General features: G+C 43.4%; 1 protein-coding gene across 1 annotated transcript in view; it reads right to left on the bottom strand.

The window, feature by feature from the left end:
* Nucleotides 1-5,724: 5,724 nt before the first annotated feature.
* The window catches only part of Glo1 (glyoxalase I), a 26,953-nt gene continuing 10,135 nt past the window's right edge, over nt 5,725-22,542 (bottom strand). The window contains exons 2-6 of the mRNA XM_008840043.3: nt 17,555-17,637; nt 13,112-13,252; nt 11,722-11,789; nt 10,458-10,547; nt 5,725-8,431 (exon numbers count right to left, since the gene is read on the bottom strand). Of these exons, the coding sequence (XP_008838265.1) occupies nt 8,337-8,431; nt 10,458-10,547; nt 11,722-11,789; nt 13,112-13,252; nt 17,555-17,637 (477 nt within the window). The 3' untranslated portion in view covers nt 5,725-8,336. The remainder of the gene's footprint in view (nt 8,432-10,457; nt 10,548-11,721; nt 11,790-13,111; nt 13,253-17,554; nt 17,638-22,542) is intronic.

Below are 22,542 nucleotides of genomic sequence, written 5' to 3'. Positions count from 1 at the left end.
TTCTGGAGCAGCAGTACCACTTGGGCATTTGCTAAAATGCCAGTTTCAATTGTCAGACCCTCTGAAATCTATTGAACACGACCTACTGAATCAAACATCGGGGGTGAAGGCCAGAAGTCTGCTTTTCAACAAGCCATGAGGACTCTGACCTACTAATGGATGGGTCTGTTTATAGACTCACCGCTTAATGGGTTTGGGGAGTAAATTTTACTGTAAAGATCAGTCCTGTCCTTGATTCTCAACTACCAGGAAGTAAAAAGCTCGGCCTCACTACCCATTCTCTGCCATGATGCTCCGTCTCTCCACAGGCCCAGAGCAAAGGGACCAAGTGTCTACAAACTGAAAGTTCTAAAAGCCTGAGTCAAAATAAATCCTTCCAGCTGGGTGGCATGGTGGTACACACTTTCAATCGCAGCACTTGGGATGCAGAGACGGGCAGATCTCTGTGAGTTTGAGGTCAGCCTGGTCTACATAGGGAGTTCCAGGCCAGCCAGGGCTACATAGCGAGACCCTATCTCAAAAAAAAAAAAATCAAATCAATCAATCAATAAATTTGTCCTCCTAAGTTAATTATCTCAGTAGTGCATTTTCCCCCTACTGGGACAGAAAGCTGATTAACACACAAGCCCTCATAGTTTTTTCCCCTAATAGCCTTAGTGGACTGTACGTCTGTTTAAAGAGTCCAGTTTAGTGGATTTTAGTTGTTCAAACATCACTATGTTCTAACTTAAAACATTTTCAACACCACAAAAAGAAATCCCATCCCCATTGTCAATCACTCCTTTGTCGCCACACCATCTCCAGCCCCAGGCAAACAGTAACCTGCTTCTTGTCTCTGTGGATTTACCTATTCTAGACACTCCACAGAAACCCAGTCACACAATCTGTGGTCCTTTGTGACTGACTTCTTTAATAAAGTGCCACGTTTTCCTCTGTGGATCCTGATATGCTAGCATCGGAAAACTGCCGTTTTAGGGTAGAAATAAAAAGGGAGCCGTCAGTCCGAGTGTGACAAACCAAGGTATAAACAGGAGAATGCTGGGATCAGAAGATAGAGGTATGAGACCAGAAGGGCACAAAAATGGCCAAAGTAGAAGGCCGTTTGTTTCTCCACGTGGGGAAATAAGCCATCAGTCTTGTCCCAGAGTCTAGGAAGACGGACACAGAGGCCAAATATTACTGTGTATTGATTATATTTCTGTGTTGACTCTGCCTGTGTATTAGCTCTCACCTCTTTATCTCCTTAAGTAATTTTATTAAAGATGATAAAGCCATGAATATTCCAAAAGAAGGAAGAGACTGCTGGCAGAAAAGGTAGTGCTGAGGACAGAATATTGGGGAATATTTTTTTTTTACTTATTTTTATTATATGTGTATGCATGTATTGCCTGCATGTAGGTAAGTGCACCCGTCGTGCAGTGCCCTCGGAGGTCAGAAGACGCTGTCGGATCCCCTGGAACTGGAGCTACGGACAGTTGTTAGCAGCCATGTGGGTGCTGGGATTCGAACCCAGGTCTTCTGCAAGAACAACCAGTGTTCTTAATCGCTGATCCATCTCTCCAGCCCCACAGAATATTGGGGAATATTTTATGTGCCATTTTCTATGCCAGGCACAGGTAACAGTATGGTTCACACTCATTTCCTGCTTTTGACCCTGGCAACAGCCCGGCGAGGAAGTATGGCCGCTGGCCTGCCTTCATTGATGCAGTCAAGATCTGCCTGGAGTTGGTTCCCTTTTTTCTCAACTCTGTTTCTCACTTGTACTTAAAGGAAAGTAGAGACAGAACTGTCAGGAAAGTCAGATTAAACCAAGTAAGCACAGGGCCATGGAAGCAAAGGGCAAGCTTTCCAAGGACAGCCATCTTATTTCCTCCCTTGAATTAAAGATTTTTGCTTGTGGGGGGGTGTGGTTGTGAATGTACTGTGGCATGTGAGTGAAGGTCAGAGGACAACTTTGGCTGTCCTCTGTTCTTGATCCCGTTCCTGCCCTCCACCGTGTGAGGGCAAGGGCTCTGCTGTACAGTGCATACTCCAGGCTAGTTGGTCTCCAAACCAGTCCATCAGATGCTAAAAACTGTCATTAGTAGGGACTGGAGGGATGACCCAGAGGTTAAGAACACTTCCTGTTCTTCAGAGAACCGGGTTCCAATTCCTAGAACCCACATGCTGGCTAACAACCATCTATAATTTTAGTCCCAAGGGATCTGACACCTTCTTCTGGCCTCTTCAGGCATACATTCAGGCAAAACACTCATATACATAAAATGCAATAGTAAATATTTTTTAAAAAGAAACTGCCATTGGTAAACCCAAGTAGAATGTTTAATATTGATTTTAAATCTGATTTACCCCTGTTGATGTTTTGCTTGCTGGTTTCTGTTTTGTTTGGTTTGCCTTCACAGATGATAGTTTTTTCAGTACAGTATCCATCTCATATTTTCAACCTTTTCATTCTACAAGGATATTTGACATGGTTGTATACTCCCTCTCATGCCACACATACTCCATTAAATTTTTACAGCCTATTACATGACATGGTATTTAAAATATTAACTCAGGGCTGGGGAGGTGACTCAGTAGTTAAGAGCACTGACTGCTCTTGCAGAGGACCCAGGTTCAGTTCCCGGTACCCATACGACAGCTAACAATAGTCAGTAACTCCAGTTCCAGGGGATCTGATACCCTCTTCTGAGATCTGCAGGCAATGCACAATATGGTTGCACTTGCACGCAGGCAGGCAAAATACTCATACATAAAAGAAGTAACTCATCTCCCTGCATTTCTTGGTAACCCAGGGCTCTCCTCTGTTCAAGAAGCTAGACCAGGGTCTCCCTGTGCTAGGAGGGAAAATGGGCTTTCAAAACTGAACCTCGAAGCTTTGACTTGTGGGGAGGGGTGTCACACGGGACAGCTCTGATGATCAAGAAGTCCCTGTGAAGAGATATCACATGCCTGATGTGGTGGTTTGAATGAAAATGTCCCCCATAGGCTCCAAATATTTGGACATTTTGTCCCCAGATGATGGCGCTGTTTTGGGAGGTTTTAGAAGGTGTGGCTGTCCTGGAGGAAGCACGTCACTGGGGTGGGCTCAGAGAGTTCTTAAAGCTTTGCTGGATCTCCAGTCGCCCTCTTGCTTCCTGTGCCTGCATGATGATGTGAGAGCTTAGCTTCCACTGCTCCTCCTGTAGCCACCTCTGCCGCCATGCCTCCCTGCCATGATGGACTGTAATTCCCCTGGAACCATAAGCTCAAATAAACTCTTCCTTCTATAAATTGTTTTGGTCGGTGTTTCTATCACAGCAACAGAAAAGTGACTAATACACCTGAGATCCATGTTGTCTGGGGAATCTCGAAGGCCCAAGGGTGGGATGTCCCTCCAGGTACAGACCCTGGAAGTCAGCATGGTTTCTGAGAAGTGGCTACAAAAACTGTGTTGGTGAGGCTAGCTTTAAAATACAGAGTGCACATAAGCAACAGAGAAAAATCCCTGCAGAATCAGTCAGCTAAGAGCAGGCAGTATGGATGCGGATGTGCTGACTTCCTTCATGGGTGTTTGCCTACCAGTTTCAACTTTCTAAAGAGCAAGAAATTTAAATTATTATGGAAAGTTTGAGGATAACTTAATTGAACCTGGTCATGTAGAATACATCCTTTTTAACTATACAGAGTGTAAAAAATATTTATGATTTTTTGTTTTATGTGTGTAAGTGTATTGCCTGCATGTATGTAAGTGCACCTGTATTGTACAAATGGAGGTCAGAAGAGGACGTTGGTGCCCCAGGGAACTGGAGTTATGGATGGTTGTTAGGCGTCATGTGGGTGCTGGGAATCGAACCTGGCCCTCTGCAGGAACAGCTGGTGCTCTTAACCACTGAGCCATCTCTCCAGCCCTATATGCAGTTTTGAACAACTTAATGAATTGGTGTTTGGATATCAGGTTAAAACATTTATTTATTTATTGGTCTTTTGAGACAGGGTCTCCCTGGGGCCCTAGCTGGCCTGGAATTTGCTATGTAGACTAGGCTGGCCCCAATCTCACAGAAATCCTCCTACCTCTGTCTCCTGAGTGCTGGGATTAAAGATGTGCATCACCACACCCTGCTATGAAAGTATTTTTAGAGTACATCATTTAACTTAAAAGTTAAAAAAGTAAATGTTAACAAATTAAGAAGTGTCTCATTACTTTTTCCACATTAGAAAGTAAGATTGCTCATGTCAGAGAATTTGGAAAATTCATAAAAACACAAGGAAGGTAACTAAACTTACAGCAATCTTCGCACTAGGGATAATTATAATTTGTTGCATTTCTTCCCATGTATCTCTGTGTGTTTCTTTTCTTGTCTTACTAAGAGAGTGATGTACATAGATTTCCATTGTTTTTTAACTTAATACCTCATAGCATTTTTCTGTGTTCTTTGAACATTTAAATAGAGCTCTAAAATAGCGTTTGAAAGCTGAAATATTAAAATAGGCAACATCCTATCATCGTGGGTACTATGAAATTATTTTCTCATTTGCGGGCTTTTCCTTTTCTTATGGTTATGGAAAAATCATAAAAGCAACAAGTTAGATTTAATTTAGTTAAAATCACCAATTATTTTCTAGGAGACAGAATTCCCAGAATAGCACAGCATTAATCAAATAAAAGGATTGGAACATCTAAGTCTTTAAATTCTTGAAACCTATCACAAAACTAATGTGCAGTTTTTTTAATGGCATTTTTTTATGTGTATGGGTGTTTTGCATGCATGTTTGTAAGTGTACCATGTGCATGCAATGACCAGGGAAGCCAGAACAGGGTTCAGATCTCCTGGGACAGGAGTTACAGATAGTTGTTAGCTATCATGTTGGTTCTGGGAACTGAATCCAGGTCCTTTGCAAGAATAGCCAGTGCTCCTAACCACTGAGCCATCTCTCCAGCACCCATGTGTAGTTTCTTAAAAGAGATTATTTTACTTTTAATTATGTATCTGTATGTTTATATGAGCATTTGAGTGCTGGTGCCTGCAGAGGCCAGAGAGGGCATCAGCTCTCCCAGAGCTGGAGTTATAGACAGTTGTTAGCTGCCCTGTGAATGCCGGGACCCAATCTCTGGTATTCTGCAAAAGCAACCAGTGCTCCTAAAACTACTGAGCCATCTCTCCAGCTCTAATGCGTAGTTTGAAAATGTCTATGGAAGCACCTATTTCATTGCAGCTATAAAAGTCCTCGGTATTAGCATTTAAAAATTCTTCTATAATATGCTATCAGTAGGACTCAACTCTATGCATTTGCAGTACAATGGCTCTTAACTAATTATTGAATTAAGCTGAGTCACCATTTCCTCAGTTAAGCTGTGTTGACTGTCCATGGTTGGCCAATCTCTGAGTGATCTGTTTTTGCTTTCCAGGTGAGTCACTTCTCAATTGTGTCCATCACTAACATGCTTCATTAGTTAGCCTTTGTAATTATAAGCAAGCAATTTAAAGACATATTACATAAAGCATTGTTTTTTGAAGAGCTCCCAAAGGCAGTAGCTCAGATAAACAGCCACTGATCTGAGGTGGAAATCAGTGTGCACATAAGGAAGAAAGTCTGAAAGTGTGGATCTGCACCCCCCTTTGTAAACGCTGTCAGTTCACACTCTACTTTGAAGCAACGAGAATCAGAAGCATCAGCCCATCTAAAGTGACAATCTGAGGAACTGTTAGTCTAGCAGGGTAGGAGACATGACGAGAATCTGGCCTTGAGAAAGGGTTTTCAGCCTTTATTAGAGACAAATAAGGAATATCAGGTTACTTTTTTGTACTACATTATTGATCTAACACACAACACTTAGTGTCTTTGGTCACAAATGTTATTGATCCAAACAGAAAACTGCTAAAAATGACAGGAGAGCTAGAAATCTGGCAATCTCTGAGGTCTCTATCAACCCATCCCAGAATTTCTGATTTTCCTTATCACCAGCAGCATCTTTAGGATACAATTCACTCCAAAGTTGTTACTATGAATTATTTATATACACTATGCCATGAACAGGTTTGGTTCCCTCCAAATCCCCATGTCTAACCCTAACCCCCCAGATGATGGTATTGGAAACGAGATCTTTGGGTGGCTGTTTGGTTATGGAGCCCTTCTGAATGGGATGAGTGTTCTTGTAAGAGACAAGGTGGTTTCTCTACCATAGGAAGACACAGAAAGCACTTGTCCACAAGTCAAAAGGACCCTGGATCTGTGTTGCTTTTGTCAGCCTCCTGAACTGTGAGAAATAAACACTGAAGCCATACTGGTCAGTATGCTGTGTCTGGAAGCAATAAGTGATCTTCTTCAGGCACCGGCTCTTAGCAAGAGTCCCAGGTTCAGCCGTGTAGGGCTCACAGACCAACAGTCTACGCTGACTGTATTCTTGTTATGGAGACAAAGCTTCCAGTGCCCAAGCTCCTTCCTTCCCATCACAGCTTCCCAGGTAAGTTAATTTGGAAGTGAGCTGTCCAAATTCCTGGCAAGTCCTGGCTATGTATTTTTTTTTTCAGTGTATATAGGAATGAATGTAAGGAATAGACTTATCTTTTGGCAAGATTTATTTAGCAAGTAAAAAAGTCTTTTTCCCTGGAAATAAGGTTCAAATTGCTATGAATTGGATAGTCCTTCACTGGGTGATCCTAGTAATTGAGAAATGGGTCTTCCTAAATTCCTGCCCTTTTTTTTTTTTTTTTTTGAGACAGGGTCTTACTCTATAAGCCCTGACTAGCCTGGAACTCACTATGGAGACCTCAGTCTCATACAGATCTGCCTGCCTCTGCCTCACGAGTGCTAGGGTTAAAGGTGGTGCTGCAAAGCCTGGCTGTGATTCACTTTTTGATAGCTGGCTTTTTCCTCTCTGTACTTTATCCTCCCAAATCTTTTATCCCTTATTTCTTTTCCTTTCCCACACTTCTTTACCCATAGAAACTACCCGGATTATAGGCTGTACAGAATACGTGTACTCTGGGTTCTGCCTGAATTTGCAGGGCCTTTCAAATCCCTTTCAAATCCCTCTTGAAGGGCAGCCTTTTATAAGAAAGAGCTTGCTAGACAGAAGTTTGCAAATTAAACTATTATTTAAATTTTTATTTCAGTCTATGATTTGTTTAAACTGCTCACATAAATCCAATTCATCCAAAAAGAAAATATGAAGCGCTTCTAGTGGTTTACGAACATTTGGCATCACCTATCCTAAGGTCTTCTACTAGAGCCTACAGAAAATTTGAATGTAGTTTGATTTCAAACTGGATGTTTTAATTCTCTGAGTCACAAGAGATGCTCAAAATCATCTCCTTAAGACCCATCAAATGTCAGTCAAGGAGGACCACCAAGTTAAGGTATGCTATCTGAGTTACCACTGAACATTATTTACCATAAATGATTACAAGCATCAAGAAGACCCTGGGGTAGGGAAGGCTCTGCATGAGTAATGTAAGCATCATCTACACTTCCCCAGGTTGTCTCTGTTCCAGCTTCAGTAAAGGGCACAGACCAACCTCACTGCAGGCTTCACAGCAGGACAGTATCCTGAGGACTAATCTAAACACAAAGCATGATGACATCCTGAGCACTCACCCTCTCCATGCTGCCTTCAGGCCAAAAGGTCATTTTATGACGAGCTGCTTTCTTTCTTACAGGGTAACTGTAGTAAAAGTGACAGTGTGCTCCAGCCTATCCACTGTCTCAGCACCCAGCCATATGAATCCCTCTCCCACATTCCCAAAGAAGTAAGCTAGTCCTTGAACTTGGAAAGTATTTTTATACGTACAAAAAATTAGTATTTCTATCAGTATCCTTGTCAGCATGATTCTGAATTGCTCTCAAAGAGCACCTTCTCTTTTGTAAAATAAACACTTTATGCTGTTTGAAGTACACAAAAAGTTTCATTTCTGTTCAGTGTTCTTTATTTTCCATTGTGAAAAGTTATTTCTGAGGAATCAAAACCCCAGAAGGTAATGGACACAAAGAAAAAAGTTTAAAAAGAAATTTAACTGATGAATCAAAAGCAGACTTGAAGAGACGTATTTAAGAGACAGAAGGCAGCAAACGCAGCCTCTGAGGGAACTGCTCCCATTACTACCTGAAGGGTAAAGCTGCACTGCGACAGTCAAGGTCACAAGATAAAGTGCTACTTCAAAATCAGGTTAGCTATACAGGTGCAGGGAAATTAAAAACAGAAAAACAAAAACCACACAGCTAAGTAGGAAAGGGAAATGGACTTCCGGATAATGGGAACTGGGACTGTATTACAACAGTGCTCGAGGCTTCTGGTGTCTGAGCACCCAAGCCACACGGTTCCATCCCATCTTCACTGACACCTCAAGGGAGCATTCTCACAGCGAAATAATCTCTGCTGTTTGGTTAGGATTCAAAATTTCGATCCAGTAGCCATCAGGATCTTGAATAAATGCCAGACCTTTCATTTTACCTGCAAAATGAAAAATATCATCACTAGAAAGAAGAAAACCCTTAAAAATCAAGCACGATTTTATCAAAATTTAATTTGTATTTTAATGAAATATATTTTGTTTATACCTTCATGTTTTTTTTAATTATTTTTATTTTATGTGTATGAGTGTATTGCCTGCATGTACTTAAATGCACCCGAGTCATGCAATGCCAATGAAGAGCAGAAGAGGGCATTGGATCCCCTGGAACTGGAGTTACAGATGGTTGTTAGCCACCACGGGGTGCTGGGAACTGAACTCAGGTCCTCTGCAAGAGTAGCTAGTGCTCTTAACTGCTGAGCCATCTCTCCATCCCCATAGTTTTAAAAAATTCTTTATTGCCAATGTTCCTACATGTTTTTCATGACAGAACTGTTACCTTTCACTAGTAGCTGAAAACCAGCCCTGCTAAGAACTGTTCTGTATCTGTTAGGTATCAGGAATTGCCTCATTTTGATGCTACCAGTTCACCAGTCACAGAAAACATTTAAGAAGGAAAAGAAGACAGAGAGGTGCTCAAGGGAACAGGTGATACGGCCTACCCACTCAACCAAGATACCCAGAGGCTTGGGTCACATAAAGTCTGTTAAACAGTATACCAGGTAAGCCAAGTCCTGTTAATCAGAATGTGACTCCCAGGGATTATAACTAGGATGGAGAGGCTACCAGGTCAGAGTTGTTTGCTTAGATGTCTAAAGTGGTCTTATTCTGGGACCAAGATGCTGAATTCCTTTGACTCACCTCTGCTTCCTGACCCCAAGGCCAAGGAATAGAAATGTGGATGAAAAAGAAAGGGCTAGGGATGGGGAGATGACTATCTAAACCTGGTCACTGTAAGTGGCAATTTGGCAGAGAGGCTCATGGCTGTGGGAGAATAAACAGAAGAACATTTGCTTCCGCTCCCTCAGTCCCCCGGGCTTCAACACTCCCCTGCACATGTGAGGGTCTCAACTGCTGGTTCCCAGATGTCCTCAACAGTAAAGGGCAACACAGCAAGCTCGTGCTAGTGAGGACCCCACGAAAGTCTATTCAGTACTGAACTCCCTTGTTCCCTTTCCACACAGCCAGGGCCAGGAATGACAACCTCCAACGTGTCTCCTACTAACAGTGCTTTGCTGAGGGAGAAAGGGTTGCATCTAATCTGAAGAATTCAATTAGGAATGTGGAGTATTCATTTCCAGGTAAACAGGAAATGCAGCCTGGGGCTTATAAGCCAGTCTTCCTGAGATCATTCAGGATTACAGAGGATTAGTTCTGGCTTTCTGCCCTTCACACTGCCTGATGGATTAGAACAGCTTAAAGCTGAGGGAAAGAAAAATAGTTTGGAGGTTAAAATAACAAGAATTTAGGAATATAATTATTTAAACCATGAATTATAGATTCAAACTGAACATGAACTATGACATCAACGGACCAGGAACTATTAAAACATGCAAGAGGGATGAGCAGCGTGAAATATGACCAGTGTGAACCAAGACAAGAAAATGTTAAGGAACCTAGCAAAACCAAGGGGTGGAAATGATAATAAAGAACAACAGAGGCTGAGGAGATGCTCAGTGGATAAAGCACTGGCCCTGCAAGTGTGGAAGTCCCAGAATACACATGAAAGCAGGCAGGCATGTATGTAAGTACACCCATGTTGCACAATGCCCACGGAGGCCAGAAGAGGGCATAGGATTCCCTGGAACTGGAGTTACAGATGGGTGTTAGCCACCATGTAGGTGCTGGAAACTGAACCCAGGTCCTCTGCAAGAGCAGCCAGTGCTCTTAACAGCTGAGCTGCCTCTCCAACCCCAGGAGCCTAGATTTCTGATGGCTGTCCAGAACCTGTCTAGTCCTTTCTGAAGCCACCTGTCTCTCAGTTCCTAAGATACCGGGGTATTCTCCTTCTCTCAAAACTGTTGGAAAGACTTCTGTTGCTTGCAATCAACAAGCTTGACTACAACAGTTACTTGAGAGTATTATCAAATCACAGGTGTGCACACAGTGGGTGCCGGACTGACTCACCTTCATCAGGTTTCTTCACAAACTTAACTCCCAGCTCTTCAAATCTTTTACAGGCACCATATACATCAGGAACCGCAATTCCAATGTGACCTTAGGTGATATCCCATCCCAACACACACGCACACACACACACACAAAAAAAACAGAGCAAAGGAGAAATAATTACAACAGTGTACCCAATTGCCATTTGGATTCCAAAACATAAGGCACTTGAAAACAGAGTTAAATAGGTTCAAAAATCTATAGTAAACAAGAAATAGTGATCTAACTAGCTGGATATAATCAAATAAGTGGTTGCTCTAATTATCCCACTTTTCTTGTCACTGTATGTGTGTGAGGGCTACTTCATGTCTGTCCATGGAGTCTGTCTTACTATTTGTTTCATATACCTGTACTTTCTTTTCATAAACTTATTTTATGTGTATGAGTATTTTGCCTGCATGTATGTAAGCACACTATGTGTGTGCAGTGCCTGTAGAATCCAGAAGAGGGCACCAGATCCCCTGGAACTGGAGTTATGGGATGGTTGTTAGCCACCATGTGGGTGCTGGGAACTGAATGTAGATCCTCTGTAAGAGCAGCCAGTGCTCTTAACCACTGAGCCAGCTCTCCAGCCTCTGAATTATGTTATTTTTAAATAAACCAGCATTGGCTAATATATAGGTCAATCTATTTAGAATAATCCATACCAAAAAGTTATCATTTACTCATATTTAATAGGTTTATTGTGGGTATTGACTAGACAGTATCCAAACGAAACTTGTAATTCTGTCATCTTGATGAGAAATTTTAGATAAAAGTAGAAGTATACACTACCAGAAACTGAGAATCAGTTTTGTTTCTTTTACAGTTAAAAACTCTTTGAGTAGGGGAAGTAGTACAGTTTACTGGTAGAGTGGTTGCCTAACATGCACAAGCCCTAGTATCACATCAAAAACAAAGCTTACTGGAAAACTTAAACTTTGAAGCGCCTCCTTTTTTTTTTTTTTTTTTTTTTTTTTCTTTTCTTTTGGAGACAGGGTCTCTGGCTGGCCTGGAACTCACTATGTAGACCAGGCTGACCTCAAAATCACAGAGATCTGCCTGTTTCTGTTATCACCCTTAAATAAGATTATTTGTATAAAACAAGATAACCATCTCTCTAATAAATTGATTATACTTAAAAACTAAGTCATTCATGTTTTAGGGTTACTGTAGTCATAAATATGTACATTGTGCAAAATGACAGAAACCCACCAGCAGCACACACAGGAGGCACACATACCAAATCCCCGAGGGTCTGAGTTGCCGTTGTGGTAACTCTGGGTCTCATCATCTTCTGTGCCCCAGTTGCTACAAAGGAAGGGAAAACACAACCATGATGGCTGGTCTTCACAGTCCATGTGGAGGACTGAGACTCATGTCTGTGAGGGCATCTCCAAAGAGGAAGAGCCACCCTCAGAGTGGGTGACACCTTCCAAAAGGCACGTGAAGAAAAAGCAGTGTCACACTGCAGCTGAGGCGTGCATCCACTGCTGCCGCCATGCCCTGCTGCTGCCGGACTCCAGCTCGCTGGCCTTCTGTCATGGATCCAACACCAGCGACCTGCAGGGAGGCCAGGCCTCCAGCACTGGTTTAGGACCTTGGAGGTACCCAGCTTTGCGGCCTGAGCAGCTCCTGGGTTCTCGGCCTGTCCAGTGTTCAGGTGGCCATTGTTGGACTACCCAGACCATATCATGTCAGCCATCTAATAAATCCCCTTTTATACATACATGCCATTGGTTATGGTCCTTTAGAGAACCTCCCTAATATAACGACTTACAGTTCTGAGCTGCGGAATAGCCACTCTGAAAGGAAATTGCTCCAAAGTCTTACCGTGTCTGCATGCTACTTTACATACAGGGCCCAACCCTGCTACTACAGATATGAGTTTTCCCCTGTAGAAGATGCAAGCTGCCAGGATAATTCAAAGCAGGTTAAGGAGAGACAAGTCAGGCGACTGGGTGAGAGGACAGTAACAAGGCCAGCGGCTGTCACGTATGTATTAAATTCTATGTATGTCTATTTGTTAAGCCCTTAAAAAGCTCCAAGGGCTAGACCTGGGTACTTCTGTCTTACAGATGAGCCGGCCACTTAGGCAAGTCTGTCTGAATCAAGGGACACACACACAGGCATACTGCAAAAAATGCTCTTTTGGTAGTTGCCAAAGAGTACAAAGAAACAGTCTAAAGAAAGGGAGGTATGGTTGTGCACACCTGTAATCTCAGCACAGGAGAGGCAGAGGCAGGTGGATCTCTGTGAGATCAAGAATAGCCTGGTCTACAGAGTGAATTCCAGGCCAACTGGGGCTACAGGGAGACCGTCTCAAAAAAAAAAAAAAAAATAGTAGAAAGGGAAAAATGGGGAATCCTTATTTTTGTACTTTAAAATGTTGAGATTAGAAAAATGCCTTAAAATTTAAAAATTAAGTACTACAAAGTAGTGTGCTGGATATTTTGTTGTTTTTTGAGACAGGGTCTCTCTGTAGCCCCAGCTGGCCTGGAATTCATTAAGTAGACTACTGGCCTTGATCTCACAGAGGTTTGCCTACTCTGCCTCCTCAGTGCTGCGATTAAAGGCATTTTTTAAAGTACCTTAAGAAAATTTTGAATCTATAGAGAGACATAAAGACTCACTGTGTGAGCTCGAGCGCAGCTTTTCTGGAAAACGTCCATGCTGTTCTCTCATTCTTGTCTTTGGGGATGTCGTTCTTATCCTCATAAGCCAAGAAATAGAGTGAAAATTTCATACTAGGAAAATCAAACTTTTGGAGCAGCCTGAAATGAAAATAAGCAAGCCAAAATTATTTACAAGAGGAAAGGCTGATTCATACTAAAAATCAATGCAATGATATTTAAGTTCTACTAAGAATAAGAGTTCATAGAATGCAGTTATTTCAGAGGGGAAAAAAAGGGCAGAAGTTAATGGGAGGAGGGAATCTCATTTATAGTTCACTCTGTAAAGAGCTTGCCAGGCAAGCATGTGGACTGGAGTTTGATCCCCAGCATCCATGTAAAAAGCTGGGGATGGTGGCAGGTGCCTGCAATCCCAGGGGAGGCAGAGACAGCACATCTGATGGGGCTCACTGGCCAGCTGGTGTAGCCTAATTTACAAGCCCCAGGTACCAGTGACAGATCCTGTCTCAAAAACCTAAGTGGTAAGCTGCTAAGGAACAGAGCCCAAAGTTGACCTCTAGGCTCCACACATGTGCCCAGTCCCACCCCCCCCAAGTGCACACCACACACCAAAAAAGGTATGTGTGGGGGAGAAACTCCCAAGTCTGGAGGGATGGCTCAGCAGTTAAGAGTGCTTCCTGTTCTTCTGGAAGACTTGAATTTGGTTCCCAGCATCCATGTTGAGCAGTTCACAACCACCTCTAAGTTCAGCTCCAAGGGATCTGACACTCTTCTGGCCTCCAGACACCTGAACATATGCAGCATACATTCATACAGACACACACACACTTAGATAATGAAATTTTAGTTAAAAAAGAAGCTTCTGCAATTCATCAATTCTTTGGTTGTTTTTTGTTTTGTTTCTTTGAGACAGGGTCTTGCTATGTAGCCAAGGACAGCCTGAACTCACTATATAGCCCAGACTGACTTCAAATTCATCCCCAGCTTCAGCCTCCTAAGTGCTTAGATAACAGAGGTGGCCCAGCACAGCCAGCTCTTAATTGTTCACATTTAATGAAATTCAGCTAGAATTATAGTACTTGTCTATAAATGGGGAGCCTTATTTTTAGTGAGTAACTCATTTCCCTAGCATTCAGATGCATGCCATTTGGTTAAACACATGTACTGAGTCCTCACTGTGCTGAAACTTTGAGAAAAGAAGACCTGGAGCAGCAGCTAGGGGAATGGGAAGGGCAGTTACTACCACAGGAAATGTGAGGTCAACAACAAGGGGGTTAGAGTGTCAAATAGCAGAGAAAGTTGAAACAGGATTAAGACTATAAAAGGTCAGGAGACAAGGAAGGACCAGTGAGGGCAGTTTAGACAGTGTGGGACAGTGGAAGCTGGACCTCACTGGCCTAGGAAGGAGGGGAGTCAAGCAAGCCAAACAGCAGCCAGAGGGCTGGAGAGATGGCTCAGTGGTTAAAAGCACTAGCTGCTCTTGCAGAGGACTTAGGTTCAGTTCCCAGCACTCCCACAGCAACTAACTCCAGTTCCAGGGAGTCCTGTGGCCTCTTTCTGGCCTCCTCAGGCACTGCATGACACAGGTGCACCTATATCCATGCAGGTAAACTAAAAACGACACAAAACAGCAGCCAGCATGGTCTACACAGATCTCTGTGCACAGACAATGACAAAGGGAGGGAAATAAAGGAGCAGAGACACAGTCTCGAAAGACTGAAGTTGGTTGTAGGCTGAAGGGAACGTGTCAGTGGGACAGGACACGCTTGATGGGGGAGGAAGAGTGAATAAACTAAATTCTGAGGTTTTGAAACATCATTGAAACCATAGCTTATCACAGGACAAAAGATTATATATGCCTGTTGACTAGGAGTGCCCGGGACTAGGAACATTGATTTAGATTACCGAGGATAAAGAGCTCAAAGACAACCTTGTTCATCGAGCAAATTCAAAATTTCTTTTTGTGTTAGCATGCTTGCTTGTGTAAACATGTATATGGTGTGTGTATGTATGTGTACTCATGTTGAGGCGAGAGATCAACACGGAATATCCTCAATTGCTCTTTTTTATCCCTTTTTGTTTGAGACCATGGTCTCACTATGGTAGCCCTGGCTGGCCTGGAACTAGTTATAGACCAGGCTGGCTTCCAACTCAAAGAGATCTGTCTGCCTCTGCCTCCCAAGTACTGGGATTTAAAGGCCGGTGCCACTACAGCTGGCTTCCACCTTACTGTTTTGACTCTGGATCTCACTGATTTGGCTGCACTGGCTGGCCAGCAAACCCCAAGGATCCTTCCATCTCTGCCTCCCTAGCAACAGGACTACAGGAGCACACCACTGCACCCAGCTTTCTCACATGGGTTCTGGGGGATTGAACTCAGGTCTTCATGCTCAGGCAGCAAGCATTTTACCAACTGAGCCCTCTCCCTAGCCTCCAATGCAGCTTCTAGAGTTCTGCTCCAAACTCTTATGTACTTATACCTGCTATCTGATATGCCGTGGACCACTGAGATTGATGCATTGATTCATCACAAATAAAATTTATTCTATGCCATCACCACAAAGGTCAAGCACCCCAGAGTACAATCGGGAAAACTCTCTGTCCCCAACAAAGCAGACTGTACCAGCCTTAATGAACAATCAGATAGGAGCTGAAGCAAATGAACCTCTTGTAACTTGCTTTTCGCAGCAAAGCGTCTCTCTAGGTTATTGTCAAGATGCACCCTATTGTGGGGAGAGGCTCTTTAAAGTTTTATTTATTTTTAATGTGTGAGTGTTTTGCTTGCACATATCTAAGAGCACCCGTGTCATGCAATGCCAGCAGAGGCCAAAAGAGGGTATCAGATCCAATGGAACTGGAGTAACAGATGGTTGTTAGCCACCACGTAGGTGCAGAGAACCAAACCTGGGTCCTCTATAAGAGCAGCCAGTGCTCTTAACCAATGAGCCATCTCTCCAGGCCAGGGAGGGGCTCTTTAAAAACAGGATCAACAGTTGGGCCCATCCAACATGGATTCAAATTTCAGCTCTGCCAGATGTCAACTGTGGGATTTGAGACCAGAAATGTCATCTCTTTAAGCTCTGGTTTCTTCACAGGTACGAAGGTATAAGCCATCTGTAAGGTCTGCTGTGAAGACTGAAGGGAAGAATGGGGTTGGTGCCTGGTAAATAGCAAGTGCTCAATGAATTTCTCACTCTGTCCTTTAAATGTGCCATAAATATATGGAAAGTCACTTTTTTTCTGGAAAGAACCATAAGAAACAGTAACAGCAGCTACCTTTGGGGAGAAAGGGCGGCTAGGGGAAGAAAGCTATTACTCTTCATTTTGTTTTCAGAACTGGCCAAATTTTCTAAGTAGACTGTACTATACTGTTTGAACTGTTCTCACAATGCTAATGGAAGTTATCTGAGCAGTAAATTAAAGATCTTTAATTTATTTTTTAAAATATTGTTATTTTTATTTTATGTGTATGAACATATTGCTTGCATGTATGTCAGTGCACCCATGTCATGCAATGCCCGCAGTCAGAAGAGGGCGTCGGATCCCCTGGAACTGGAGTCACAGATGGTTTATTAGCCACTATGTAGGTACTGGGAACTGAACCTGGGTCCTCTGCAAGAGCACTCAGTGCTCTTACCCACTGAGCCATCTCTCCAGCCCCTAATTTAAGTCTTTACATATGTGCATTATCAAAAACAAAAACCTCATGTTATTTAAGGAAAGAAACCAAGAAAAGTAAAACTGTCAGTTATGCCTCAATAAAGCAGGGGAGGGGAAAAAAAAATCAGCATCAAAAGACTCTAAGGATTATAAAACCAGCGGCCTGATCAGCAAAAGAGAATGCGGCCTATAAAAATGGAACCAAGGGTCAAGTTTAAATAAATCCATTCATCTTCTGAATAAGATGTCCTGACATGATTTCAGAAAAAAGCAAGAGACTGAAAGCAGTCAGAATATTTATAAGGGTCTGACTGCATGAAGGATTTAGCTGGCCAGCTCTCAGGGAAAAGGGAATTTGCAGAAAATGAAAGTATGTATGTCTTTTGTTGCCCCTGGGCCGTGGCCTGGCAGAAGAGAATTGAACCAAGCCCTTGTCTAATCAGGCCCCCCGCAGACTCCTGGCACAGAGAACTTCTGTTACCTCAAAAAAATTTTTTTACACCTATTTATTAGTGGTGGGGGTGGGGCACGTGCTGTGGCATGCACGTGGAAGCTGGAAGATAACTTGTGGGGGTTGGTTTTCGCTACCAAGCGGGGCCTGGGGACAGACTCAGGTCACCCAGGCTTGGTGGCAGACTCCTTTACCCATTAAGCCATCTACTTGGTCCAACTTGTGTTACTCCTGAAACAAACTTTCAGTTTTTAAATGTGTCTGAAAACATTCCCTATATTTGCAAAGTTATGGTTTTAAACATTGAAGTGGCTAAGAACTACTTCACTTACGTCAGTCCAAGAATTCTAGTATAAAAATCCAGTGACTTCTTAGGATCCTTAATCCTTAGCATCGTTTGCTGCAATAGAAAATCCTAAGGAAAAACAACATATAATGAATATCTTTACTTTCAGTACTTACTAGCAGCATTAACTGCACTCTCTGTAACAAAATACAAACAATCCAGCTTTGTGATACAATGTGTAAGTAAAAAAGAGAAAGAAGGGCTGGAGGACGGCTCAGGCTTTACGAGCCGTGGCTGCTCTTGCAGAGGACCTGGGTTTGGGTCCCAGCACCCACGAGGCAGCTCAAGACCAACGCCACTGCAAAAGCCATGTGGGAAGAGTTCTCGCCCCTCTCACAGCTCTTGCAGCTCTCCTCCCAGTATTTCTCTAGTTGTGGGCTCTTGGGTTCGGCAGCCGAGTGCCAGGGAGTTTATGTTGCAGGAATGCTTCTCAGCTCCATAGTGGGATAATTTTTTGTTTTGTTTTTATTTATTCTTTGAGACAGTGTTTTCACTAGGTAGCCCTGGCTGGCTTAGAACTTGCTATGTAGATCAGGCTGTTCTCACACTCTCAGTGATCCACCTGCCTCTGCCAGTCTCCTGATTGCTGGGATTAGAGGTCTATGTACCATGCCCCATCCTTTTTCTTTCTTTAATTACTATCTCCAATAGTAGCCAGTGCTCTTAACCACTGAGCCATCTCTCCTGCACTGATTTTGTTTTTTCTGAGCTAGTATCTCATACAGTCACACTGGCCTCCAACTGTTCCTCAGAGGCTCCCCACAGGATGGAGCAATGATGGGTATCCCTGCTCTTGGTTGCCCTTCTGCAGAGCCTTCTGTGCCTACCTCCTGAATAAGCTACTAACAAACACACCCTTTTCTCCAGGCTGATTTTTGGACAATCTAAACTAAAACTTTATTTGACAAAACAAAGAATCCAACCACTATAATCGTTTTGAGTGAATGCATAAATACCCTGGCTGAACCATTTACCGATAACCATGTCAACAAGCAAGAAGTCACAAGATCCTGGACTCTTCAGAGACCAACAGGTAAAAGTTACTATCATACTGGGCATGGTGGTACATGCCTTTAGTCCCAGCACTTGGGAGGCAGAGACAGGTGGATCTCTGTGAGATCAAGGCCAGTAGAGATGCATGTACCAACATCTCAGTGTTAGTAGCAAAAACAATGAATCTTTCTACAAGGAACAATATATTCTAAAATGAAATGGAGATCTTTTTTAAAGGCTAAAAACTCATTCAATTTTATGTCTTACAGGGCTTATACTGAGTTCAATATTGTATAACTGTATTAATTGAACTGTGAACCTATAAACTTACAGCCACTTGTGAAAGAGATGTACTCTTGCTCTAGAGTGTGTTACTGAATATGTTAAACCTGTAATGAAATGCTTGTAATCATGTAGTTATTAAAATTTTTTTAAAAATAAAAATATGCTGGGCGTGGTGATGCACGCCTTTAATCCTAGCACTCCGGAGACAGAGACAGGTGGATCTCTGTGAGATCAAGGCCAGCCTGGTCTACATATAGTGAGTTCCAGGATAGCTGGGGCTACAGGGAGACCCTGTCTCAAAAAGAACAACAACAAAAAAGATACTAGCTCTAATGCCAGTCAAACACAAGGCTTGATTTATAAATTTATAGACTTAATCCCAGCACTCAGAAGGCAGAGTCAGGCAGATCTCTGTGATAGAGGCCAGCCTGGTCTACAATAGTGAGTTTCAGACCAGCAGAGACTACAGAGAAACCCTGTCTCAAAAAGACCAAAATAAATAAATAAAAATAAAAATAAACCCAAACAAAGAACCCACTAGCATTAATAATACCTTGGTTAGGAGTTGACTTCATTAGGCATATGATCATATTTGTTTTGAGACAGGGACTCATATTGTCCAAACTGCCCTCGAGAGACCTGAGTGACTCCATCTTGGATAAAACCTCCATGGGAATGACCCAGCCCTGAGCCCTGTTCCAGGAAAAACCACACACACACACACAAACAAAGTATACTTGGAACGGATAGAGAACAACTTCCCTGCTAACGGTCAATTAACCAGGGAGAGGAAAGTACTAAAAGTCCAGATGACTTTTCAGATTTCCTGAAGCCAGCAGTTTATGGTTTGGCACTGGGCTGCAACCAATCAGATGCTTGCGAGGCTGGAGACCCCCTACTCCCCTACTTGCTGAACTTGCTGAAATAAACCTATAAAAATATCTGTCTCCCAAAGCAAGGGGTCTCATATCTGAGATCCACTAGGTCGGTGATAGAGTGGGCCCAACCTTAAGCTTGTAACAATAAAAAACCCTTGTGTGTTTGCATTGGTCGGCTCCTTGGTGGTCTTTGGGGTCTTGTGAACTGGGCACATCTTGGGGGCTCGTCCGGGATCCCCAAGACCTCCCAGGACCCCCAAACCGAAGGGTTCCTGGCCAGCCGGTAAGTGTTTGTTTCTAGTTGTGCCTGTCTGTGTCTGTCCTAGCTTTTGTTCTGAGCCTCGAGGCAAACTTGTGAACAGTGTGGTCAGGAGCGGCTGGAGCAGATGCACTGGATGACCATGACCACAGAGGTTTGGAAGATGTTCCAGACCCCAGCAGAGGAGACGGAGGGCCCTGGACTCTGCTGATTTCTGTGAAAGGACAAGGCAGGTCGCTCCCGCGGCATGGCACTTTGCCACTGTCCTTTCAGTTTTTCTTCTGCATGAGCAGGGGAATTTGCTACATGGCCTTCTACGTGTCTTTCTGACTCTCTGTTTTGTCTTTGGTTGTCTATGTCTCTGTGACTGAGATGGACGCAATGGGACAGACTCCCTCTACACCCCTGGACCTGGTTCTTGCACATTTTGGAGAGGTTAAGACTCGAGCCCATAACCTCTCTGTTGTTGTCAGGAAGAATAAACTAACTACTTTCTGCAGGTCTGAATGGCCCGCTTTGGCCCACTTTCAATGCGGGATGGCCCTCAGAGGGGACCTTTGATCCCGCTGTCATTAACATGGTTGAGAAAATTATTCTTCAACCACATGTAGGATACTCAGATCAAAGATCATACATAGTGGTCTGGGGAGATTTAGTTAATAACCCCCCTCCTTGGGTCAAGTCTTTTCTTCCTTTTCAGAAAACTGAGGTGCTGACTGCAGAATGGAAAACGACAACCCAGAAAACACCTAAACCTGAAACTAAACCATCAGTACTGTCACTGTACCCTGTCTTACAGGGCAGCACAGAAAAAGATCTAATTTTTCCTCCCCCTCCTTATCCACCTCCTCCACAGGATGTACCCCCTCCAGAACTCAGGTACCCCCTCTGGAACCGGCACCCCTGGTACCAGATTCTTCACAGGCACAAGGGGGGGACTGGCTCAGGGGACTAGGAATAGAAGGGCAGCAACACCAGAGGGTCCAGACTCTACTGTTCTACCCCTCAGAGTTGCCAGCCCTGCGGATGAGGCTGGCAACCAGCCCCATCACCATTGGCTATTCACCATTAGTGACCTTTACAACTGGAGAACCCAGAATGCTAACTTTTCTGAAAATCCTAAGGAGCTTATTAATTTATTAGAAACTGTCTTATTCATACACCAACCCTTGGTATGATTGTCATCAATTATTACAGGTCCTGTTTACCACAGAGGAAAGGGAACGCAGCCAAACAGAAGCCAGGAAATTAATTCCTGGCAATACTGGTGTCCCTACTACTGACCCGACACTGATTGATGCTGCCTATCCACTGACCCAGCCTGATTGGGATTATAATACTGCAGAAGGTAAGGGGAGGCTTCTGGTTTACCACCAGGCTCTGTTGGCAGGTCTCAAAGCGGCTGCTTATAGGCCAACTAATTTGGCAAAGGTATACAATATTAGTCAGGAACTAAATGAAAGCCCAGCTGTGTTCCTGGAGCAAATAATGGATGCCTTCTGCAGGTACACTCCATTACACCTGGAGACCAAAGATAATATAGTGGCAGTGGCCATGGCTTTTGTTAACCAGCCAGCTCCGGATATAAAGAAAAAGCTCCAAAGAGTAGAGAGACTGGGTAAAAAGAGCTTAAGGGATTTAATAACTGTGGCCAAGAAAGTATACAATAATAGGGATAGTGCAGAGGAAAAACAGATAAAGGCAGAAAGGAGGCAGAACAAGGACCTGGCAAGGATCCTGTTGGCTGCCACTGTGGATCCAGAGGACTGGAGGAGGCATCTGAGACAGACAGCACTGGGGAAAGGAGTCTCTTGCAGTATGTGGATGACCTATTTGTGGTGGCAGACAGCCAAGAGGCATGCATGGATAGCACAGAATGCCTGTTGCAGATGTTGGGAAGCCTGGGCTATCGGCCTCTGCTAAAAAGGCCCAACTATACAAACAACAGGTCCAATACTTGGGCTATATACTCAAAGAAGCACTACTGGTAAAAGATGCTGACAAACTGACTTTGGGCCAGAACTTGACCATCACCACACCACATGCAATTAAAGGAGTTTTAAAGCAGCATCCAGACAGATGGCTAAGTAATGCCCGTATAACTCATTATCAGGCATTACTTCTTAATCCTGCTAGAATCACTTTCCAGGTACCAGTTGACCTGAATCCAGCCATGCTTTTGCCAGACCCAGACTTGGATGCCCCCTGCATGACTGTGTCGGAATCCTGGCCCATGTCCACGGCACCCGATCAGATTTGGGAGATACCCCATTATCTGATGCTGAAGTACATCAAGAGAATGCAGGACTTAATTCAACATGCCGAAGTAAACATCAAGGAAGAAGATTAAAGACATTGTCAATGGCTGTAAAGCTTGCCAACTCACTAATGTGGTGCCAAATATTAGAAACCCAGGAATCAGACTTCAAGGGAGAAAACCTGGAGCCTATTGGGAAATGGATTTCACTGAGGTAAAACCTGGCAGGTATGGATACCATTATTTGCTAGTCTTTGTAGATACTTTTTCAGGATGGACTGAAGCCTTCCCTACTAAACATG

Source organism: Nannospalax galili, unplaced genomic scaffold (assembly GCF_000622305.1).
Source record: "Nannospalax galili isolate Female #2095 unplaced genomic scaffold, S.galili_v1.0 scaffold538, whole genome shotgun sequence".
Classification (NCBI taxonomy): domain Eukaryota; kingdom Metazoa; phylum Chordata; class Mammalia; order Rodentia; family Spalacidae; genus Nannospalax; species Nannospalax galili.
The sequence above is the reverse complement of the archived record's forward strand: the minus strand, read 5'-3'. Positions and strand labels throughout refer to the sequence as shown.